We start from the raw sequence: 21,368 nt of genomic DNA, 5'->3' as shown, positions 1-21,368 counted from the left end.
AAAAAAAAAAAAAAGAAACACTTAGCATTGGCCGGGCGCGGTGGCTCACGCCTGTAATCCTAGCACTTTGAGAGGCCGAGGCAGGCGGATTGCTCAGGCGTTCGAGACCAGCCTGGGCAACACGATGAAACCTCGTCTCTACTAAAATACAAAAAATTAGCTGGCACGGCGGCGTGCGCCTGTAGTCCCAGCTACTCAGGAGGCTGAGGCAGGAGAATCACTTGAACCGGTGGGAGAGGGATGGGGAGAGGGAGGGGGAGTTAGCATTGACTGTAGTGTGGAGCCTAAGGGCTGGGTGACATATCATTGTCCCCACCCCAACACGCACTAGGGTAGTGGGTCTCAGAGTCCCTTGACTAGCAGTACCATCACCAGGGAACTTGTTACATATAGCAAATTTACACATAGCAAAGCTACACTTTACACTGCTGAACAGAAAGTCTGGGGTGGGGCCCAGCAATCTGTTTAACAGCCTTGCAGGGGATTCTGATGTTCTCTCATGCTTGAGAACCACAATGTGGGGGTTGAATGGTTACAAGTGGAGGTCTGGCTGTCCAGACACAGCATCCTTTTGTTCACAAAACCAGCTTTTTAAAATTAAAGAAAAAGATTGGCCAGATGCGGTGGTTCACACCTGTAATCTCATCACTTTGAGAGGCTGAAGCGGGAGGACTGTTTGAGCTCAAGAGTTCCTGATCCGCCTGGGCAACATAGTGAGACCTCATCTCAAAAAAAATTTTTTTTAATTAAATGTTTTTTTCTTTTTTAGAGACAGGGCCTCGCTCTGTGGCCCAGGCTGGAGTGCAGCGACACGATCCTATAATCTTGCTAATGAGTTTAAGCGATCCGTCCGCCTCGGCCTCCCAAAGCGATGGGATTACAGGAATGAGCCACAGCGCTCTGCCAAACCGTTCTTACAGGATAACCTTAGAACTGCCTCTGCACTACACGCCCACGCCCCACGTGCCCCAGCCTGGGTGGTCCTTCCGGGACAGAGCCTTGTGTGACGTCACAGCCCCAGCATGCGACGCAGCGCCGCAGGCCTTCCCCCCGTGGCGCCTCTACATTGCTCCGAGAGGCACGAGGCGAAGGGGCGCACTCGGAGCGCGATGGGCGACTGGAAGGTCTACATCAGTGCAGTGTTGCGGGACCAGCGCATCGACGACGTGGCCATCGTGGGCCATGCGGATAACAGCTGCGTGTGGGCTTCGCGGCCCGGGGGCCTGCTGGCGGCCATCTCGCCGCAGGAGGTGGGCGTGCTCACGGGGCCCGACCGTTGCACCTTCCTGCAGGCGGGCCTGAGTGTGGGCGGCCGCCGCTGCTGCGTCATCCGCGACCACCTGCTGGCCGAGGGCGACGGCGTGCTGGACGCACGCACCAAGGGGCTGGACGCGCGCGCCGTGTGCGTGGGCCACGCGTCGCGCGCGCTCCTCGTGCTCATGGGCCGACGCGGCGTCCATGGTGGCATCCTCAATAAGACGGTGCACGAACTCATACGCGGGCTGCGCATGCAGGGCGCCTAGCCGGGCAGCCAGGCCGCCCACTGGTAGCGCGGGCCAAATAAACTGTGACCTGGGCGCGGCTGGCTCCTTCTCCACTTGCTTGGTGGGAGGAGTTGTAAATAAGGAAACTGGTCTTTGCAAGACGGTTACCTGGTGGAGATGGGATTTTGAGTCCAGAGGCTGCCAGACTCCTGTGCCCTCCACCCTGCTCTCCCATGGACGCCTTGCAGAGTTTCCTGGCCTGACTGCTGCTCCTTGGCGCCTTCCCAGGGTCCTAGGCACATCGCAGCTGAGGAAGAGTCCAAGAGTGGGGGCTTTTCAAAGTCTGTTTCAGCCTTAGCGTCCTTTCTCGCAGATATTCCCACACATTAGGCAGGACAAGTAAAAGGAGCCTCTTCCCCATCCCGCGAACACCTCTCCCCATCAGAGTGTCAGGCTAGAGGCCAGTTTGCTCCTCCCCCCTCCACTCATACCTCATGTACTAGCAAGGTGTGTGAGTGGGTGACAGGACGGGCCTGGTGGCTTGTAAAGCAATTCTGGGGTTCACAGGCCTCTGCATCTCTGCCCACATTCCCCCAAGGGGGGCCCACTGAGAGGGCACATGTCCAAGACCATCACAAGTGGGTCTGAGACCTTACATCCTGCCTTCCCCAGGTCTTCGAAAAGGCCCCGGAGGAGTCCCTGGACTAGAGGAAGGAACTCTGGCATCCCTACCCCGGAGTCTCACTCTGTAGCCCTCAGTTTCAGGGTGACCTATGGGGGAGGGGGCATTGAAAAGCTTGGATGAGTTTGTGGCCTGGTTTACTGCCCAAAGATAGTGGACAAAAGTGGGAGGGAGGGTGTCTGGTCCCTGCCCTCCATGTGCTGGGGCCCAGGGCACGGCCTCTCTTGCCCACCCACCCCCCTTCCCATCCCCTCCCCCAGCGGCCCTGACGGCAGACCCCACCTGTCACTCATTCTGGAGCCCTGATCTTATCCCAGCAAGGAGTGATGTGTGGCTGAGGTGGGTGAATTTAGAGGGCAGAGGGAGACCAGAGGAAGTTCAGCCAGGTGGGGGTCAGGGGTTGGGGGTGCAGAATCCTCCTTACTCTTGCCTTGGGGGTGGCCCCAGGCCTAGGAGGGGCTTCCAGGGAGTTTGAGTTGTGGATTGGACTCTCAGGTAGGGCCAGACAGATGGTTGGGGTGTGAGCCTGCAGAGCTGGTTTCTCTGGAACTGCACCTGACCCGGGCAGGGCAGGCTGCTCTTGCAGCCAGTCTTTGAGGGGAGATGGTGCTGCTGAACCCCATGGCTTGGTCTTCCCTTTCACCATTGGTGGAGAGCAAAAAGACTTCCGAATGCCTAAGGAGAGTTTTGATTCCTTTTGTTTTTTTTTTCCATCAGGCAAGTGTTGGGAAGGGAATTGTAGTGGTGCTGAAGACCTGGGTGAGGATGAGGAGATGGTATCTTGGAGGAAGGAAGGTGACAGGGAGATGTGCAAATTCAGTGAGGCAGGCACCAACATCTATGCACAAACAGCTGCACAGTCATATACTCAGACCCACCCTCACTCCTGTCTGTCCTAGTCATGTGTACACATGCAGAGGACCTGAAATCATACCAGATATCCTGCAACCTGCACACAGCCTCCCACAGGTATGTCTGTGTATACGCGCATGGGCTGGCACACCTGTACACAAATACAAGCTTCTACACATGACAGGTGCACATGCAGACTCACCCCCACACGTGCACGCACACTGACACTGTCACACAAGCCCAGACCTTTGCAGAGCTACAGAAGGAGAGACTGGCACCCAGGGTGGCACAGACACATGCACACACATATACACACCCTCCCTCCCCTGCCTTTCCACCCCAGGCCTTCCCCATTCCAGGCTGTAGTCTGGGCCCACCACCTAGAGGCGGGTGGCATTGTGGTGAGCAGGCAGTGCAAGGCGGGGAGAGGGTGTGGAAGGGGGTAACTCCTCCAGGAAGACCCTGGGGGGTAGCGGGGGTGAGCGGGGCTCAGGCCTGGCACAGCATAGGGTGGCACGGGTGACGAGGCGGTCCAGAGGCTTCAGGGAGTGCATCCAGTGAGGCAGGAAGTCCCATGTCTGTAACCACTTGGGCAAGTGCCCGGGACTCCGACTCTGCAAGACATTGATGAGCACCACGAAGGCCAGCAGGGCCCCGAAGGGCGTGCCCACACCTACCATGACCTGCCAGCCTGCCATGGAGATGCCAAACACCAGTGAGGGCAGCAGCAGGAAGCAGACAAGGAGATAGAGGACAGCGAACCAGCGGTACTTAGCCGTGCGTTTCCCCAGAGCCTTGGCCATGCGGATGGGCAGGCGTGTGCAGGGCACCGGGTACCACAGAAGGATGCCCGAGATGTTGAAGAAGAAGTGACAGAGGGCAATCTACAGGGGATGAGGCAGAGGGGCTGAGGTGGGCACTGGCTCCCAGGTCCTGGGTGAGGCCAGCAGGGGTAGATGATTGGAACCCCAATCTGGTCTGGACAGCAGGAAAGTTTCCACTTAGGGGTGATGTGTCCCCTCCCCCAGATCACCCCGGGGCGGCTATGCTGGTTATGCAAATATTGAAATACTTCTAGACCAGTTGGTAAATAACTACTGCCCTGAGCGCCCCACATTTTCCCCACTGACCCCGCACACAGGAATCCCCCAGCAGATGCTGCCAAAATCCAGCGGCTAAAGGATTGATGTCAGTTTCTGGATCCTCACTCAGTCAGTGCCTTGGCTTGTCAGTTACTCCTTTGTTCCTAGAATAATTCCCCTTTGCTATTTGCGGCCCTGACCCCCGCAATGGATTCCTCATACTGCGCCAGGCACCCTCTTATAGTGCCTCTTCCTCTTCCTTATGGGCAAATCCGATTCACTGCTAATTTTTGGTATAATTATGAGCAGTGTCTCCCTATGAGATGCTAAGGTCTCGAGGGTGGTATTGGGTCTACTTTGTCCATAATGGTTTCATTGAGCATAGTAGGTGGCCCTTAGTAGGCAGTCAAAATATTAGTTGCATGTCGTCACACCTTTGTCAGGCCCCACACCCTATACGCAACTCCATCCTGCCCCAGGCGAGGCTACACTCCCAGCGCACCTGGAAAGCGCTGAACAGCTTCTCCCTGGGGCTGGCCAGGGCAGCCAGGATGGCCGTGGTGGTGGTGCCGATGTTGGAACCCAGTGTGAGTGGGTAGGCCCTCTCAATGCTGATCACATCAAGGCCTGAGGGCAGAGGGAGAGGAAGTAGATTCCCCAGCGTCTCCTTCAGCCCTTTCGCTGCCAGCCCTGGCCCACCCCACTCCACCTCTACATGGGCACTCACCGATGAGTGGGGTGATGGCCGAGGTGAACACAGAACTGCTCTGGACCACGAAGGTCATGCCGGCGCCCACCACCATGGCAAAGTAGCCTGTTACCCAGGTGAAGGGGGCAGGGAAGTCTGCAAGGAAACCGCATCCCAGCAGGTTGGGGTCAGAGCAGGGACATGGGGAGAGCAGACCTCCGTGGGGGCACTGGGAGAGAGGACCTCCATGGGGGTTTGCTCCTACTGCAGTGGCTTCCACTTGGCCTCTTTGCTCCTGGATTAAAGGCCTTGCTCAGCCTGGCTCTGTCAGGCGACTGTGCTTTGCTGGGGCTGTTCCCTCTGCTGGGAATATCCTACTCAGCATCTGAATATTCATCCTCAGATTCAGCATGGAGTCACTTCCTCTGGAAAGCCTTCCCTGACCCCCTGCTCTGGAGCAGACTTTTTCTCCCTTCTCTGAACTCCCACAGCCCCATGATACCCCTTATTCTAGTATTTGTCATTCGGCCCCTCCCAGTGCATGAAGTTTAAAATGAAAACCAAGCCTGGGCAAGGTGGCACCTGTAATCCCAGCACTTTGGGATGCTGAGTTGGGTGGATCACTTGAGACTGGGAGTTTGAGACGAGCCCGACCAACATAGTGAGAGCCATCTCTATTTTTAAAAAAAGTTATGGTTAATAGAAAGAGTCTGGGCATGGTGGCTCACACTTGTAATCCCAGCACTTTGGGAGGCCAAGGTGGGAGGCTTGGTATTCAAGACCAGCCTAGCCAACATGGCAAAACCCTGTCTCTACTAAAAATACAAAAATTAGCCGAGTGTGGTGGTGCACACCTGTAATCCCAGTTTACTCAGGAGGCTGAAGTGGGAGGATCACTTGAACCTGGGAGGCAGAGGTTGCAGTGAGCAGAGATTGCGCCACTGCACTCCAGCCTGGGTGACAAAGCAAGACTCTGTCTCAAAAAACAAAAAAGAGGCCGGGCGCGGTGGCTCAAGCCTGTAATCCCAGCACTTTGGGAGGCCGAGACGGGTGGATCACGAGGTCAGGAGATCGAGACCATCCTGGCTAACATGGTGAAACCCCTTCTCTACTAAAAATACAAAAAACTAGCCGGGCGTGGTGGCGGGTGCCTGTAGTCCCAGCTACTCGGAGGCTGAGGCGGGAGAATGGCGTGAACCCGGGAGGCGGAGCTTGCAGTGAGCCGAGATCGCGCCACTGCACTCCAGCCTGGGCGACACAGCAAGACTCCGTCTCAAAAACAAAAAAACAAAAAAACAAAAAAACAAAAAAGAGAAAATGAAAATCAAATGGCGTTGCTCCCTTGCCCCAAGTCTTCTGAGTGCTCATGTTACCCTCATTAAAGTCCAGGCTCTGAGCAGAGCCTGGAGACCCCATGCTCTGGACCCTTCCCTGCCACGTCACTGATCCCACTCAGCCAATCCCCTTGCTCACCTTGCTCCTGCCAGCTGCTGGCCACCCCTCTGTGCCATGGACCTGCCACGCTGGTTCCTGCCTCTGAGCCTTTGCACATACTATTCCTCCACCCAGAGTGCTCTTCATCTGCACCATGGCTACTTGTGTCTGTTCAAATGCCAGCTGCACTGAGTGAGTGGCCTCAAACTGCACCTTGGAAGCCATCTCTTCCACACCCTACTGCATTGCCATTTTTGCTATGTCCTTGGCAGGTACCTCTCTCTGAATGTATCCCCCTAATTCATTTTCCTTTCTTCTTTATTTTTCTTTTTCTATTTTTATTTATTTATTTTTGAACTCTGTTGCACAGGCTGGAGTGCAGTGGTGCCATCATAGCTCACTGCAGCCTCAACCTGCTAGGCTCAAGCGATTCTCCCACTCAGCCTCCTGAGTACCTGGGACTATAGGAGCACACCACCATGCCCAGCTAATTTTTTTTTTTTTTTTTTTTGACGTGGAGTCTCGCTCTGTCGCCCCAACTGGAGTGCAGTGGCCGGATCTCAGCTCACTGCAAGCTCCGCCTCCCAGGTTTACAGCCATTCTCCTGCCTCAGCCTCCGGAGTAGCTGGGACTACAGGCGCCCGCCACCTCGCCCGGCTAGTTTTTTTGTATTTTTAGTAGAGACGGGGTTTCACCGTGTTAGCCAGGATGGTCTCGATCTCCTGACCTTGTGATCCGCCCGTCTCGGCCTCCCAAAGTGCTGGGATTACAGGCTTGAGCCACCGCGCCCGGCCTGCCCAGCTAATTTTAAATTTTTTTTGTAAAGACAAAGTCTCGGCCGGGCACGGTGGCTCATGCCTGTAATCCTAGTATTTTGAGAGGCTGAGGCGGGTGGATCATCTGAGGTCAGGAGTTCGAGACAAGCCTGGCCAACATGGTGAAACCCTGTCTCGACTAAAAATACAAAAAAATTAGCTGTGTGTTGTGGCGGGCACCTGTAATCCTAGCTACTCGAGAGGCTGAAGCAGAATCGCTTGAACCCGGAAGGTGGAGGTTGCAGTGAGCCAAGATCATGCCATTGCACTCCAGCCTGGGCAACAAGAATGAAACTGTCTCAAACAAGCAAACAAACAAATAAAAAAAGTCTCACTATGTTGCCCAAGTTGGTCTTGAACTCCTGGGCTCAAGTGATTCTGCTGTTTCAGCCGCCCAAAGTGCTGCATTTACAGGTGTGAGCCACTTGCCAATCTCACGTATTTTTCATTGCTTGCCTTCCCCTGCTGGGCTGTGAGCCCCTCAGGGCAGGACCCATCTCTATTTGTCTCACCTGTGTATACCTGGCACTACACCTCCCTTGTCACACAGTGGGGGTGTAAGAACTCTTTGTTGATTGAATCAAACAATAGTCCAATCAACTCTTCGTTGATTGAATCAAACAAGCATCTCCACCTGCTAAAATGGAACCACAGCCAGAGGCAGCCACAGTTATCCAGCTATCAGCACCTCAGTGGCATCAGAAACCACCTTCTTTGTTCACATCAGGAAACCGAGGCTCAGAGATGGTAGGGTTTACCCAGATCAAGGCAGTCACAGGACTTAGCAGGATCTGGAAAGGCCCATCCTGCGGCCCTGCCCAGTCAACTGCTCACAGCTCACCGGTATTGATGACCTTCTGGATGACCTTGGCCACTTGGCCCTTGAGCAGGGAGTTGAGCATCTTGACGAGGAGGATGAGGCAGGTGCACAGCAGCACCAGGGATCCTGCCAGCAGGATGAGCCCCACAGCCAGGTCTGGTAGGCTGGTGTCCACAAAGATGTGGTTGCCTGCAGGGGGTGGAGCTCCTGACAGCTGATCCCACACCTGGCTCCCAGGTCCCCACCTTTGCCACCTGGTTGGACTCTGAGCCTAAGGCCCCACCTCAGGCTCCTTGAGCCTTAACACTGGAGCTTGACCCAGGCTCAGGAGATGGGCTGGTTGACAACTGTCCTTCCTGGGGCTGGACACGATAGTGGCTGGTGCAGGATTGCCCTGCCACTGCTAGGCTCTGCCCCTGCCATTCTGGACACCATGTTTCAGGCACTTACATTTCTGCATGGTGGCATTTCCAAGGATCTGGCTGGAGTTGGCCTCTGCTCTCGACATGGAGGTGGGAGCCTACATTAAGAGGAGGGTGACTTAGTGAATTAGGAAAACATAGCCTGAGGTTGGAGCCGAGATGGGGGTTAGGGAAGAATGGGGAAGATGGAGATGGGCCTCCTGCTCTGTGACCATGCATGGGTCTCTTGCCCTCTCTGAGCCTGTCTCTTCCACTGAGGACATGTAGACGAAAGTAGCTGCCACACAAGAATCTGGCCCTCTGTGTGTTCTGCCCTGTCACTCCACTGGCCCAGCTCTCCCCAGGGCCACATCTGTGGCTTCCTGTCTTTCTCTTCCTCCCTCTCTCAGTGGCATTGGGTGCTGCTGAACATGTTCCTCTTTGTCTGAAAACTCCCCCTTCCTCATCTTTTATTACCAATCCCTTTATTGGTGCCCCTTCCCCAGCATCCTGGCTCCTTCCTCTCCTCCAAGACACCCTTAGCCCAAGCTCCATTCTCCTCTAGATCAATTCCTTATTCTCAGGGAATGTAGGGGGACAGAGGGCCCAGCCCACACATCTCTTCTGTCACCTACTGTCAGTGAAATAAAGGGGCTCCCCAGGGAGGCCGTACAATTCAGAGGGCCACAGGGCTGGGCAGGTAACCTAAGTGAGCTGCTCGGGCTATGTGTGGAAGAGGTGGGGAGAGTTTCTGCTGGGCCTATAGAGTCAGCAGTTACTCAGCTCCTGGTCACTGTCACCATCCAGGGACTCAGTCTGGCATGGCTAAATTGCCCAATTTCTATGAGAGAAGCCACAACTCTGAAGTTCTAGATAAAATCTCCCAATCTGGGCCAGGTGCAGTGTCGCTCATGGCTGTAATCCCAGCACTTTGGGGGCTGAGACGAGAGGATTACTCAAGGCCAGAAGTGGGAGGCCAGCTTGGGCAACATAGCAAGACCCTGTCTCTACAAAGAAAATTAGGGCGTGGTGGTATATACCTGTAGTCCTAGCTACTCAGGAGGTTGAAGCAGGAGGATCTCTTGAGCCCAAGTGTTCGAGGCTGGAATGAGCTCTGATCACGCCCCTGCACTCCAGCTTGAGTGACAGAGCAAGATCTTATTTCAAAAAAACAAAAACAAAAACAAACCCAAAAAGCAACAAACTCCCAATCTGTAAATATTGGCAACCACATAGAGTTATCTTTTACAATTCAAAGAAGGTCAGCAGAAGCAGGCCAGCCTGGCCTGTGGACAACTAATTTTTAGCCTTGTTGGGCTAATAAGTTATTTATTTATTTATTTAGAGACAGAGTTTTTGTTCTGTTGCCCAGTCTAGAGTGCAGTGGCACAATCTCAGCTCACTTCAACCTCCGCCTCCTGGGTTCAAACGATTCTCCCGCCTCCACCTCCTGAGTAGCTAGGGTTAACAGGCACCTGCCACCACGCCTGGCAAATTTTTTGTATTTGTAGTAGAGACGGGGTTTTGCCATGTTGGCCGGGCTGGTCTCAAACTCTTGACCTCAGGTGATTCACCCACCTCAGCTTCCCAAAGTGCTGGGATTACAGGTGTGAGCCACTGCGCTGGCCAAGGTAAGAAATTTTATGGCATCTAGTGTAACATCCGGGTTTATTTTAGCAGGATGTGCTCCCTTGAATGGGGCAATGTCTCTTGTGTGCTCCCAGTTCACCACATCAGGGCCTTGCGGACCCATCAAGACTGGGCATGAATGGCAGGCCAAGGAGCCTGGAAAAAATGGGTTGTGATGGGCTAGATGGGAAAACCAGGCTGGAAAAGCGACGGTAACTGCTGTGAGGGTAAGGGAGAGAGAGAGCCAGGTGTTTGCTGTTAGGCAGATCTAAGTTCAAATCCTGCTTCTTATACCAACCACCCTGGGTAAGCCATGCCACCTCTCAGAGCCCGTTTTCTCTAAAGCAGGGTAAGAGAAGAGCTGCTGTGAAGGTTACAGGGGAAATGTGTTTAAAGCGCTCATCACAGGGCTTGATTCATGGTGAGCCTTCAGTAAACTGTCTTCCTATATGGAGTGGCCCTCTCCCTCCCTGGGCCCATTCAGGATCACATGGTGGGGAGGCTGTGTGTGTGACTGACTTCCTAGATCAGGACCAGTGACCCTTGCCGACGAACCTGAGAACCCCGGCCCTGTTGGGGAGGAATCTGCTTGGACCTTCCTGGGAGTACCCAGCCTGGAGGCTGAGGGAGCAGACAACCCCTTGAATGAGTGGGTGCCTGGTCAACCTGTGCCCCACTGACCTAACCTGGGCTGGGCCCAGAGGTCTCTGTGGGGAGGACTGTGGGGTCCTGGGGAGGCTGGAGGAGAATAGGGAACTTTACTGGGGTCCCAACTTAGGGCTGGCAGGGGCAGCAGCAGGGCCAAGCCCTCTGGGTTTTTAGAACCTTGACCTTCTTGCCTGGGGCTGTGTGGCTCTGGCTGGGAGGCCAGAGACCCTAAAATATAAGAGAGGAAGGTAAAGGTGGCAGGAGGGGCAAAGCCAGGCGGAGAGGGAACTGCCGGGAGGGAGCAGGCCCTGGGGCTTCCTTGTGGGGTAGAGGGAGAAGATGGAAACTCCAGCTTAGATAAAAGAGCTGGGAGGCCCAGGATCTGGGGGCATCTTCCCAAGATGTGCCCATCCCTGCCTGGGCCTGGGGTCGGGTAGGAGAGGCCAGAGGGGCCTGAAGCAGGTGGTGGGCTCTGTGGGAAGAGCAGAATTGGCCTGTGGACAGCCCTGGGTCCATACCCCAGCTGAGGCGTTACCAGCTGTGTGACACTGGAGCAAACACTTAGCCTCTCCGGGCCTCAGTTTCCTCCTACGCAGCCTGAAGTCCATAATGCTGCCCACCTTTTCCCAGGGGCTAGTTGGCAGCATTATGGAAGAGGGAGTTGGGATTTAAGTGCCTACAGGGACACCCTAAATTAAAGAGACCCCTTCTGGGAACTGAAGGAGGTGATGAAGCTCGCAAAAGACTGTCAGCATGTGGGCCTGCGCAGTAGTTTCCCCCACAGAAGAAGGGGCGCTCTAGGGCCTTTGTTCTTGGGAGAGCACTGTGCCAGCAGCACCATCTGGTGGCGAAAAGGAGAACTCCTCCTTAGAGTAACACCCGCTATCTCTGGGGTGGTCTCCACCTGGCTGTGGTCACCTGGTGGCCTTCAGGCCTGATGGGCAGCATGGGAAACAGACATATATAGAAGAATGTCAGACCAGTGAGTGGGAGAGGCAACGAGATAGAGAGTCAGGATTCCACCAGGATTTGTATCCTACAAGCCACTGGACTTCTCTGGGGCTCAGTTTTCCTCATCTGTGAAATGGGGGATGTGATAATCCCTGCCTCCCAGGTTGCAAGTCCTCAAAAGATGCTTGTTTAATCCAGGCAGGTATAGTTAATAATCCACAGTGTGGCCACGTAAGAAGGTGATTCCCAGGACAATGTCAGGGTCCCGGGAGACTCAGGGTCTGAACACTACAACTGCCACTGCTTCTTCTTTCCCCATCTGGAAGGCCTTGGACTTGCCTCCTCTCCCGGGTGCATAGCTTCCCTGGCGACTAGTTCAGGTTCAGCGTGGTGGAAGTTGGAGTCAATGGGAACAAGTTGGAAGGAAGTACAGGGAGTCTTTGGGCAGGGAATCTTTGGGCAGGAGGAGCCAGGAGGCACTTCACACTTCGCAAGACCAAGCACATCCATTGCTGTGTGAGTCACGCTCCTTCAGTGGGGTCCCAGAAAGAGGGTGAACGTGAGAGCTTGGGTCCCACCCACCAACTACTCTCCAAGCTGAGGAAATCAGACCCTGCCCTGCAGAAAGCATTGAAGGAAAGCATTTCCTGGTAGAATGAGGAAGAGAAACCAGCTGGACAAGTGGCAGCTGCAGCCGTAGAGAAAGGCCCAAGGGCGGCCTCCACAGAGTGAACCTGGGTGAGGATGACTTCAGGTGAGGATGTGGAGGCTGCGGGTTGAGACCTGCCCGAAGCTGCAGCAGGTGACCGGCAGAGAGCTCAGAGGGAGCGTGGATCAGAGCTGTTTTCCATGGCTTGCTCTGTGTGAAGATCAAAGTGTGTGATTTCTCTCCCTTCCAGATTTTGCTATGAAGTAGAGAGGCTTGTGGTGATTCAGAGAGCACTGAGAGTGCTCACAGAGCGCGTGAGAAGGTGGTTGATGTATTAAAGAGGTCACGAAGTCAGCGTAAAAGCTGCCCACTGGGGCTTTTCTATGTAAGGCTGCTTTGAACACTCAGAGGCTGAGCAGGAGCAACTTCAGATGCAAAGGAGCATCGCAGGGCGAGCCCGATGAGTGTTTTCTGTTCACACCAGGATGAAGGTCCAGTCACAAGGAGTGGCAAGTGGAAGGGTGAGGGGGGAGGGCTTGTGCTTGTGCTGTGGCTTTGTGTTTCCTCATATCTCATTGTAAATGGAGTTATGTCTCGTATGTACACATCATGGAGAAGCAAATATGGTGCATTGTGGTTTGGATGAAATGTCTTCCTTTTTTTTTGAGAGAGAGTCTCGCTCTGTCACCCAGGCTGGAGTGCAGTGGCACAATCTCGGCTCACTGCAAACTCCACCTTCCTGGGTTCACGCCATTCTGCCTCAGCCTCCTGAGTAGCTGGGACTACAGGAGCCCGCCACCACACCCGGGTACTTTTTTGTTTTGTTTTGTTTTTCAGTAGAGACAGGGTTTCACCTTGTTAGCCAGGATGGTCTCGATCTCCTGACCTCGTGATCTGCCCGCTTCGGACTCCCAAAGTTCTGGGATTACAGGCGTGAACCACTGTACCCAGCCGAGCATCTTCCTTTTTATGGCTGAGTAAGGAAGTGTGCTAATCGCCTGCTTCCTTGTCAGCCTGGCATAATGGGTGGTCCATGAGTGTCCACTTGATTCAAACAGATCTTCCCAGCATTAGAAGCAGCAGAAACAGTGCAGAAGGACAAGGGACTCCTGCCTGTGGCAGTCTCCAGGAGAAGGGATCCCCGATGCCAGCACAAGTGGCTGTTAGATCTCCAAGGAGGTCTCTGTGCAGCCCACCTTCCTGTTCACCCTACTTTCCTGGGTATCCTTAGAGGACACGCCTCCTTCTCCCATTACCTGGGTCCCAAAACACGGCCCAGCTGAGTCACTAACTCCTCTGGGGTGCTCAGGCCCTGACATGGTAGTACAAGCTCTGGCATGTTTCTTAGTCTCTCTGAACCTGTGTCTCTACCTGTGAAACCTAAGGGTTGCACTAGATGTGTGGTTCTCAAACTTGAGCAAGGAGCACACCCAGAGGAACTGCTGAAGTATAGGCCACTGGCCCCACTCCCGGGGGTTTCCAGATTCAGTAGGTCTAGGGAAGGGCAGGGTGATTTGCATCTCTAATAGGTTCCTACATGGTACCCAAGATGCTGGCCTGGGACCACGCTTCAAGAACCACTGGGCTAGATCAGTTACATAATAACTCTGATTGGTGATATCTGCCTAAGGCAATGTGTGAAGTTGGGAGGAATTAGCAATGTTTACTGTAAGCACAGTAGAAGGGCCACATATTTGCCCTCTCCTGGCTAAATGATCTTCAAGGTCTATCTGGGGCATTTTGAATAGACAATGAAACCAACAGCTTGAAGAGGGAGAACTCTTACCTGGGGCTAGGCCTGGGACTTACCTCTAAGGAGTCTGGGTGGCACCAGATCCGGATGAGACTGTGGTTCCTCAGGGACTCATCACCAGTGGCAATGCTGGTTATCACGGACTTGTCCAGCTGTGGGCAAGATGTGGGCAGGGGGAGTGAAGGAGGCTGGGTCCCTTGCTACCCCCACCCTCACCCCGTGCCAGGCCCTGCTGTCACCTGGATGATGAACTTCGTGAAGGGCTCTGTGATGAACTTGAGTAGGTCAGGAGTGTCACGGCCACCATGGATGTTGAAGGAGGCCACCACAAGTCGAGTGACGTGGTGCAGGTAGCCGGTGGCAGCCTCCAGGGGCAGCAGGACCAGCACTGACAGCCAGTTAAAGCAGTCATGCACCGTGGCCCCCGCGAAGGCCCTGGGCAGGGAGGCCACATTGCAAGGCAGGCTGGAGCCAGAGCACGGTCACGCCCGGGGTTCCCGGCATCTGGGGCTTTCCTCCCCCAGGCACAAGCCCCCAGCCCCCTGCCCCCTCACCGCCGGAAGTGAGTCCTGTCCCCGGCCTGCATCAGGGCCACGATGGTGTTGGTGACAGAGGTGCCGATGTTGGAGCCCATGATGACGGGGATGGCAGAGCTTACCTCCAGCACTGGTAGAAGAGAAGACGTCCTAACGAATTTGACGGTCACCCAGCTCCTGCCCCACGGCCCCACCACAACTCTTGTCAGGTCCCCACCCATGTCCCAGTCCCCAGTGGATGCTCCTGCCATGCTGCTGAGTCTGCCTAACCTTAGTGTCACAGGTGCATGTGGCACGGGCTGTGCATTTACAGGTGTGTGCATTCATCCATGTGAGTAGATGTACACGCGCTGCTCATGGTGTATGGATGTGAACGTGTGTGCGTGTGAGGCCTTCATTATGAGGGCTCGTGGGCTCATGTCCTATGTGCAAATAGAGATTTGTGCTTGTGTGTGCACACATGTCCCCAAGCGTGATGGTTAGTTTTTTTTTTTTTTTTTTTTTTGAGGAGGAGTCTCGCTCTGTCACCCAGGCTGGAGTGCAGTGGCGCGATCTCGGCTCACTGCAAGCTTTGCCTCCCAGGTTCACTCCATTCTCCTGCCTCAGCCTCCCAAATAGCTCGGACCACAGGCATCTGCCATCATGCCTGGCTAATTTTTTTTTTTTTTTGTATTTTTAGTAGAGACGGGGTTTCACCGTGTTAGCCACGATGGTCTTGATCTCCTGACCTTGTGACCCACCCGCCTCAGCCTCCCAAAGTGCTGGGATTACAGGCATTAGCCACCGCACCCGACCAGTGATGGTTAGTTTTATGTGTCAACTTAGCTAGGCTGTGGTACCTAGTTATTCAACCCAACACTAGCCTGGGCGTTCTGTAAGGCTTTAAGAAAAGGAGATTATCCTTGGTAACCTGGGTCAGCCTCACCCAATAGGACGAAAGGCCTCGAGCAGAACTGAGGCTTCCCTGAGGAAGGAGAAACCCTGCCCTGTCTGGACTACAGCGTCGTCGCCCACATGAGAGTTCCCGCCTGCCCTTCCAATGCCCTGGCCTACGGATTCCCGACTTGCCCAGACAGCCCACCATCGGGGAAGCTAGTTTCTTGCCATAAATCATCTGGGTCACACACAGCTACAGTTTGGGCTCCTCTCGTGTCCCTGGCTGACATGGGAGTCAGGCTGAATGGAGGCCAGCCTTCCTGGGGTCATGCTCCCCATTTGCCACCCTCCCCAGTTCCTGGGGTGCCCCTCCAGGCTCTTCCCCACCGTGGTGGGCCAACTCACAGCCAGAGGAGACCATGCTGACGATGATGGACGTGGAGGTGCTGGAGCTCTGCACCAGCACGGTCACCAGGATCCCCACCACCAGCCCGGCCACCGGGTTGGACAGGATGGCATTATCCTTGAAGATGTCACCAGCCACCTTCCCTGGGGAGCACGAGCTGGTGTTGTCCAAGGCCCTTCAGGAACCCCTCCCAGGTCTCTTCCACCTGGGCCCTACCTCCAGCCAGCTGGAAGGCTGAGCTGAGCACGTCCAGGGAGCAGATGAAGAGGTAGAGGAAGGTGAGCATCAGCGGCACCTTGAGCAGCATGGTGCCAGCCTGGCGCAGCTTGGAGACCAGCCTGGGCTCTGGACGGGGGAAGCCATGAGCATAGTGGGCAGAGGCCAGGGCAGGGACTGCTGCTGCCCCTGCTGCCCCCAGCCCAGGCCCACCTGGCTTCTGCTCCTCCTCCAGGGCCAGCTTGGCAGGCAGTGGTTCGTGGCGCTCCAGGATCTCCCCACAGGGGCAGGTGTGCTCAGCAAGGGCCACAGGGCCCAGGCTGGGGAAGGCATAGGCAGAGGTCCCCGGGATCCTGTGTAGGACTAGGGAGGGAGCCAGGTCAGGAGCTCCCAGAGGCCCCAAAGCGGGGAGGCAGGGAGGGACAGGCAGGGGACGTGGCCTCACCCGGGATGTGGTCAGCCGTGGGTAAAGAGGGTCCAGGGTGTGGGAGCAGCACTCACCCTGAGGGCTGGGCACGTAGGCAAAGGCCGTCCCTCGCATCACGTGCCCCCCACGGACTGGGAGTGGGGAGACAGCAGGGGACCCCAGCCTCTCTCCATAGGACAGCATCCTGGGCACCCACTGTGAGGTCTGCAGGTCAGTGGGTCGCAGCAATGATGAATGACAATGGCTGTGTCTGGGACACTCACTCCCACACACCCTCATCTGCACAAACCCCCATGGCGCGTGATTCCAAACACACACCCAGCAAAGTACACCCTCGATGCTCACCACACACACCCCGCCGAGACTCACATGCAGACTTACATATGCACATCTGTGCTGGGCACCTGCATGTGAGTCTCAGAGGGGTGTGTGTGGTGGTGGCGAGGTGTTCATTCATTCGCCCATTCACTCATTCAGAGAGTATTACGGAGCTCTAGCCCAGGCTCTGAACCAGAGGCTGGGATAGAGCGTTGATGAAAGACACTGAGAACTGAGGACGCCCAGCCTGTGTGGGGCTGGAGGGGGCCAGGGAATATGTGGTGTTGGCAGTGGCTGCAGGTATGGGCTGGGGCTGGGCTGGGCTTCAGTTTTGCCCACCTGGAGAGCAGGGAGGAGCTGCAGTCACCTCCTTTCTCATGGGGTCAGCTGGGCACACATGGAGGTCCCCTGGTCCAGATCCTGAGTTCCTGGGTTCCCCTCACAATGAACTCCTTTCCCCATCCACCCCCTCAAGGGGCAATAAACAAACACTGACAGGCTTGCTTCAGCCCCCTGCTTGTCCCTGCACTGCCCCAGGAGTCTCGGCTATTGGGGTGGAGGTGCCCTGATCTGCCTCAGCACTCCCCGCATTGTCCCAGCGTCCTTGGCTGTTGTGGTGGGGGTGTGAAGAGCTGGATTCAAGCCCTGAAGGAGCAAGAGTCCTTTTTTTTTTTTTTTTTTGAGACAGACTTTCACTCTTGTTGCCCAGGCTGGAGTGCACTGGCGCAATCTCGGCTCACTGCAACCTCCGCCTCCTGGGTTCAAGCGATTGTCCTGCCTTAGCCTCCCAAGTAGCTGAAATTACAGGTGCCCGCCACCATGCCCAGCTAATTTTTTGTATTTTTGGTGCAAACTCGACCTCAGGTGATCTGCCCACTTGGCCTCCCAAAGTGCTGGGATTACAAGTGTGAGCCACTGCGCCTGGCTGGACTGACATGTTATATGGGCCGCGGTGGGGGTGGGCACGGATAGGACAGAGATGAAGTGGCTGGGGTGCTGGGCTGTTTCCTACTCAGAGCTGGCGGTGGGGATGGGATGTGAGGGTCCTGGGCTCACCTTGGGATTCTGTGTTTCAGCTTCTGCTCAGCAGCTCAAGGAAGCCTCCAGGGCCGGAAGGAGAACTGGGACCCTCCTCTTTATATCCTCATGTCCAAGGGCAAAGTCCCTGGAATTCTAGCCGCCCTCCCTCTCTTCCCCAATTAACCTCACCCCCGAGATTCCTCCCAGTTAATTGCTAATCGTCAGCTCTGCATGGGGAATCTGTGGTCAGGCTCTCTGCGTCAACCACGACCCAGATACATCCCCCGCCCGCAGGCAGAGACCCTGAGGCCACTCAGCACCTTGTTCCCAGGGTCCCCTCATTCCTGGCCTGACAGGACTCCCCAGGGAGTGACCCAAACATCCTATGGTCTTCAGAGGTTGCAGTGAGCCAAGATCGTGCCACTGCACTCCAGCCTGGGTGACAGAGTGAGACTGTCTCAGAAAAACCAAACCAAGCCAAACCAAACCAAACAAAAACATCCTACGGCCTTGCCAAGCGTCAGGGCGTCTGTGAGTCTCCCAGGGGGAGCTCGGAGGAGAGGGAGTATGAGATGAGGACCTACGCCGGAGAGGCTGGAGGACATTGAATCGTGCCAGGTCTCTAATGCCTGACCCTGGGTGCAGGATGTGAGTCTGAGTCGATATGGAGCTGCTCTCCAGACTGGGAAGGGCCTGATCTGCCTTTCAGAATGACCCCAGTAGGGTGGAGCCCGGACACGTGGAAGAGAGCTTGGAAGCGGAGAGGCCAGTTAAGAGGCTGATGAAATGGTCCAGGCAAGAGACAATGAGGCCTGAACTAAGATGGGAACAGAGGGGCTGGGGAGGGCCGGTGCATCCCAGGGACACCTGGCCAGTAGGATTGGTGATGGGGAAGGGAGAGAGGGAAAGGAAACAGATGGGAGTCGCGTCTCTGGATCTTTGGCTAGGGCTGGGTTCACGCCCAGGTAGGAGGGTGTCACCGAGTCAGGGAAATGCAATCATTTCTCAGTTCTTATGTCAGAATCTCTGGGTTCTTGGGCTTGAAAGTTAATGTCACGTTGAGTGTCTCCACCTATGAGCAAACTGACACCCCCACAGCGGGCCCAGAGACCCCGGCCCACGTGGCCTGTTTCTCTCCTCTCCCCTACACAGCTCAGACCCTTGGCAGGAGCGGCTGAATCCAAGGTGCTCCTGGTGAACTGGGGGTGTTTCTCCTTTTAATAAGGTTGTGCTTTTTGGTATGTTTGAAATTTGCCTTCCCCGCTGTCACAGAGCTCTGGGTTCAGTGGGGGAGGCAGTTAGCTATTGATCAAATCCATCAAGAGATGTAACTCCAAACTGCTGCGGAATTTCGCAGCCACCACTTCCAAAAATTTATTTTGGGGCTACAGCCCTAGTGAAAGTGAGAAAATGCTGGATCTGACCAGAGCAGCTGTTGGGACTCATAAGAGCAGCCGAGAAGGCAGCTCCATTCCAGCACTAAAGCATCTCTTCCCAGCCTCTGCCATTTCAGCACCTCCCTGCCTACTGCCTGCCTTGTCCCTGGTCAGTGACAGAGTCTGTGTGTCCTCCTGGGTGGTGATTCCCACCTTGTCTGTGCACCTGGGCTCTGGCCATGGCCTCCCCAGACCTTTTCTGGGCTGAGAGCCTGCCTGGTTGGGGGTGTCTCGCGTTGAGAAAAGGTACCCAGCGGGAGGAACTGTTTTGGAGGGAAGGTGCCAAGCTCCGTCTGCTCAGGCTGTGTGAGCGGCCTGTGGCACGAGCAGTTGGCTCTGCAAGCCAGAAGCACACACTGTGCTTCTCACCCCAAACCTGGGCCTCCTCCTTCTTCCTGATCTTGGTGAGCAGCACACCGTCCATCCATCTGGGTCGGGCACCAAGCAGACATCCTTGCTGTTTCCTTCCCCTCCACTTCCTCGTTTCCAACCCATTCCTCAATTCTCCCAATTTTATTGTTCCAGGAGCTCCCTGATCCTTTTGCTGTTAGGCCTCTCTGTGGCCACCTCCCTGGACTGGGCCTGTCATCTCCCCTGGGTCACTGCAGTGGCCTCCCAAGCGCTCTGTCCATTTCTGCCCTTGCTGCCACTGATCCATGCTCCAAAACAGCAGACAGCAATCTTTTCAAAATGCCAAGCTAGGCTGGGCGTGGTGGCTCACTCCTGTAATCCCAGCACTTTGGGAGGTCGAGGTGGGTGGGTCACCTGAGGTCAGGAATTTGAGACCGGCCTGGCCAACATGGTGAAGCCCCATGTCTACTAAAAATATAAAAAATTAGCCAGGCGTGGTGGTGGGCACCTGTAATCTCAGTTACTCGGGAGGCTGAGGCAGGAGAATTACATGAACTCAGAAGGCGGAGGTTGCAGTGAGCCGAGATCGCATCATTGCACTCCAGCCTGGGCAACAAGAGCAAAACTCTGTCTCAAAAAGAAAAAAAAAAAAAAGAAAGAAAGAAAAACCAAGCTAAGCATGTTGCCTCCTCTCCCTTTTAAAACCTGCCCCTGCTAACCACTTAACATAAAGTCCAGGATCCTACTGTAGCCTAGAAGGACTACCTGCTTTGCCAGCCTCAGACCGTGCCTGAGAACCTGTACCCCAGGGAGGGCATGTACAGGAGGAGAGAAGGGGCCAGGGCCGAGCCCAGAGGCGCACCCACATTTTTTTTTTTTTTTTGAGATGGAGTCTTGTTCTGTTGCCCAGGCTAGAGTGCAGTGGTGCAATCTTGGCTTACTGAAACCTCTGCCTTCCAGGTTCAAGCAATTCTCCTGGCTCAGCCTCCTGAGTAGCTGGGACTATAGGCACCCGCCACCACGCCCGGCTAATTTTTGTATTTTTGGTAGAGATGGGGTTCACCATGTTGGCCAGGATGGTCTCGATCTCCTGACCTTGTGAGCCACCCGCCTCAGCCTCCCAACATGCTGGGATTACAGGAGTGAGCCACGGCACCCGGCAGGCACCTATATTTAAGGGAGACTGATAGGAGCAGCCAGGGACCAGGAGGAAGCCACCTCAGAAGCCAGGTTGGACCACATTTTGAGAGAGACACCCTGGTTGGCTGAGTCAAGTGCTGCTGAGATATCAAGTAATCTGAGAACAGAGAGGACTTAACAACCAGGGGCTATCAGCCACCTGGGAGGGTGTGTTAAGGGAGGATTCAGTTTGCGATGGTGTGGGAAGGAGCGGGAGGCGGGGAGCAGAGACAGCATGGCCAGCATGAACATGAGAAGCTGACATATATTGAATTTCATCACACCAATGAAAACCATTTCTCCAGGAGAGGCATAACTGCTGAACGGAGAGAGAGAACGATCCCAAGAACAAATGTGCACATCCAGGAACTGAGCAAGCTGTGGAGGCTGGCACAATCAGCCATTTCTGCAATTCTTCAGAGCCATGTGCTCCTTAAATGCACAGTCACACAGCAGGGGTGCATCCCCTTTATATCTCAGGCCTGTAATCCCGCACTTGGAGGCTGAGGTGGGAGGATCACTTGAACCCAGGAGTCCAAGACCAGCCTAGGCAACATAGCAAGACCCTGCCTCTAAAAAAAATAAAATAAATTATTAGCCGGGTGTGGTGGCACACATCTGTAGCTGGGAAGGCTGAGGTGGGAGGATTGCTGAAATCTGGGAAGTCAAGGCTACAGTGAGCTGTGATTGCACCATTGCCCTCCAGCCTGGGTGA

General features: G+C 55.0%; 2 protein-coding genes across 3 annotated transcripts; one reads left to right on the top strand and one right to left on the bottom strand.

Moving 5' to 3' along the window:
- Positions 1 to 1,057: 1,057 nt before the first annotated feature.
- On the top strand, positions 1,058 to 1,579 carry PFN3 (profilin 3). Its single transcript, XM_011946875.1, has one exon. The coding sequence runs from the start codon at positions 1,110 to 1,112 to the stop codon at positions 1,521 to 1,523; it is 414 nt and encodes a 137-aa protein (XP_011802265.1). The 5' UTR covers positions 1,058 to 1,109; the 3' UTR covers positions 1,524 to 1,579.
- Positions 1,580 to 3,398: 1,819 nt separating this feature from the next.
- On the bottom strand, positions 3,399 to 16,573 carry SLC34A1 (solute carrier family 34 (type II sodium/phosphate cotransporter), member 1). Of its 2 annotated transcripts, XM_011946873.1 has the most exons (12): positions 16,424 to 16,573; positions 16,136 to 16,285; positions 15,923 to 16,051; positions 15,706 to 15,849; positions 14,443 to 14,554; positions 14,128 to 14,323; positions 13,945 to 14,040; positions 8,308 to 8,377; positions 7,879 to 8,046; positions 4,828 to 4,944; positions 4,603 to 4,727; positions 3,399 to 3,902 (listed from the first exon to the last, which is right to left on the bottom strand). In XM_011946873.1, the coding sequence occupies exons 1-12, from the start codon at positions 16,530 to 16,532 to the stop codon at positions 3,399 to 3,401; spliced, it is 1,920 nt and encodes a 639-aa protein (XP_011802263.1). In that variant the 5' UTR covers positions 16,533 to 16,573. The 2 variants fall into 2 exon arrangements, with proteins under 2 accessions (XP_011802263.1, XP_011802264.1); XM_011946874.1 differs by lacking the exons at positions 3,399 to 3,902; positions 4,603 to 4,727; positions 4,828 to 4,944; positions 7,879 to 8,046; positions 8,308 to 8,377 and adding an exon at positions 11,547 to 12,391.
- Between the last annotated feature and the right edge of the window lie 4,795 nt (positions 16,574 to 21,368).

Source organism: Colobus angolensis, unplaced genomic scaffold, assembly GCF_000951035.1.
Source record: "Colobus angolensis palliatus isolate OR3802 unplaced genomic scaffold, Cang.pa_1.0 Scaffold254, whole genome shotgun sequence".
In the NCBI taxonomy this organism is placed as follows: Eukaryota; Metazoa; Chordata; class Mammalia; order Primates; family Cercopithecidae; genus Colobus; species Colobus angolensis.
The sequence above is the reverse complement of the archived record's forward strand: the minus strand, read 5'-3'. Positions and strand labels throughout refer to the sequence as shown.

Bases quoted from the DNA above. Each gene is read 5' to 3' on its own strand.
- PFN3 (XM_011946875.1), top strand. From the start codon at position 1,110: ATGGGCGACTGGAAGGTCTACATCAGTGCAGTGTTGCGGGACCAGCGC.
- SLC34A1 (XM_011946873.1), bottom strand. From the start codon at position 16,532: ATGCTGTCCTATGGAGAGAGGCTGGGGTCCCCTGCTGTCTCCCCACTC. The intron at 16,286-16,423 runs GTGAGTGCTGCT...CTCCCTCCCTAG, and splicing joins CTACGTGCCCAGCCCTCAGG to TCCTACACAGGATCCCGGGG. The intron at 8,047-8,307 runs GTAAGTGCCTGA...CACCCCCTGCAG, and splicing joins AAATGCCACCATGCAGAAAT to GCAACCACATCTTTGTGGAC.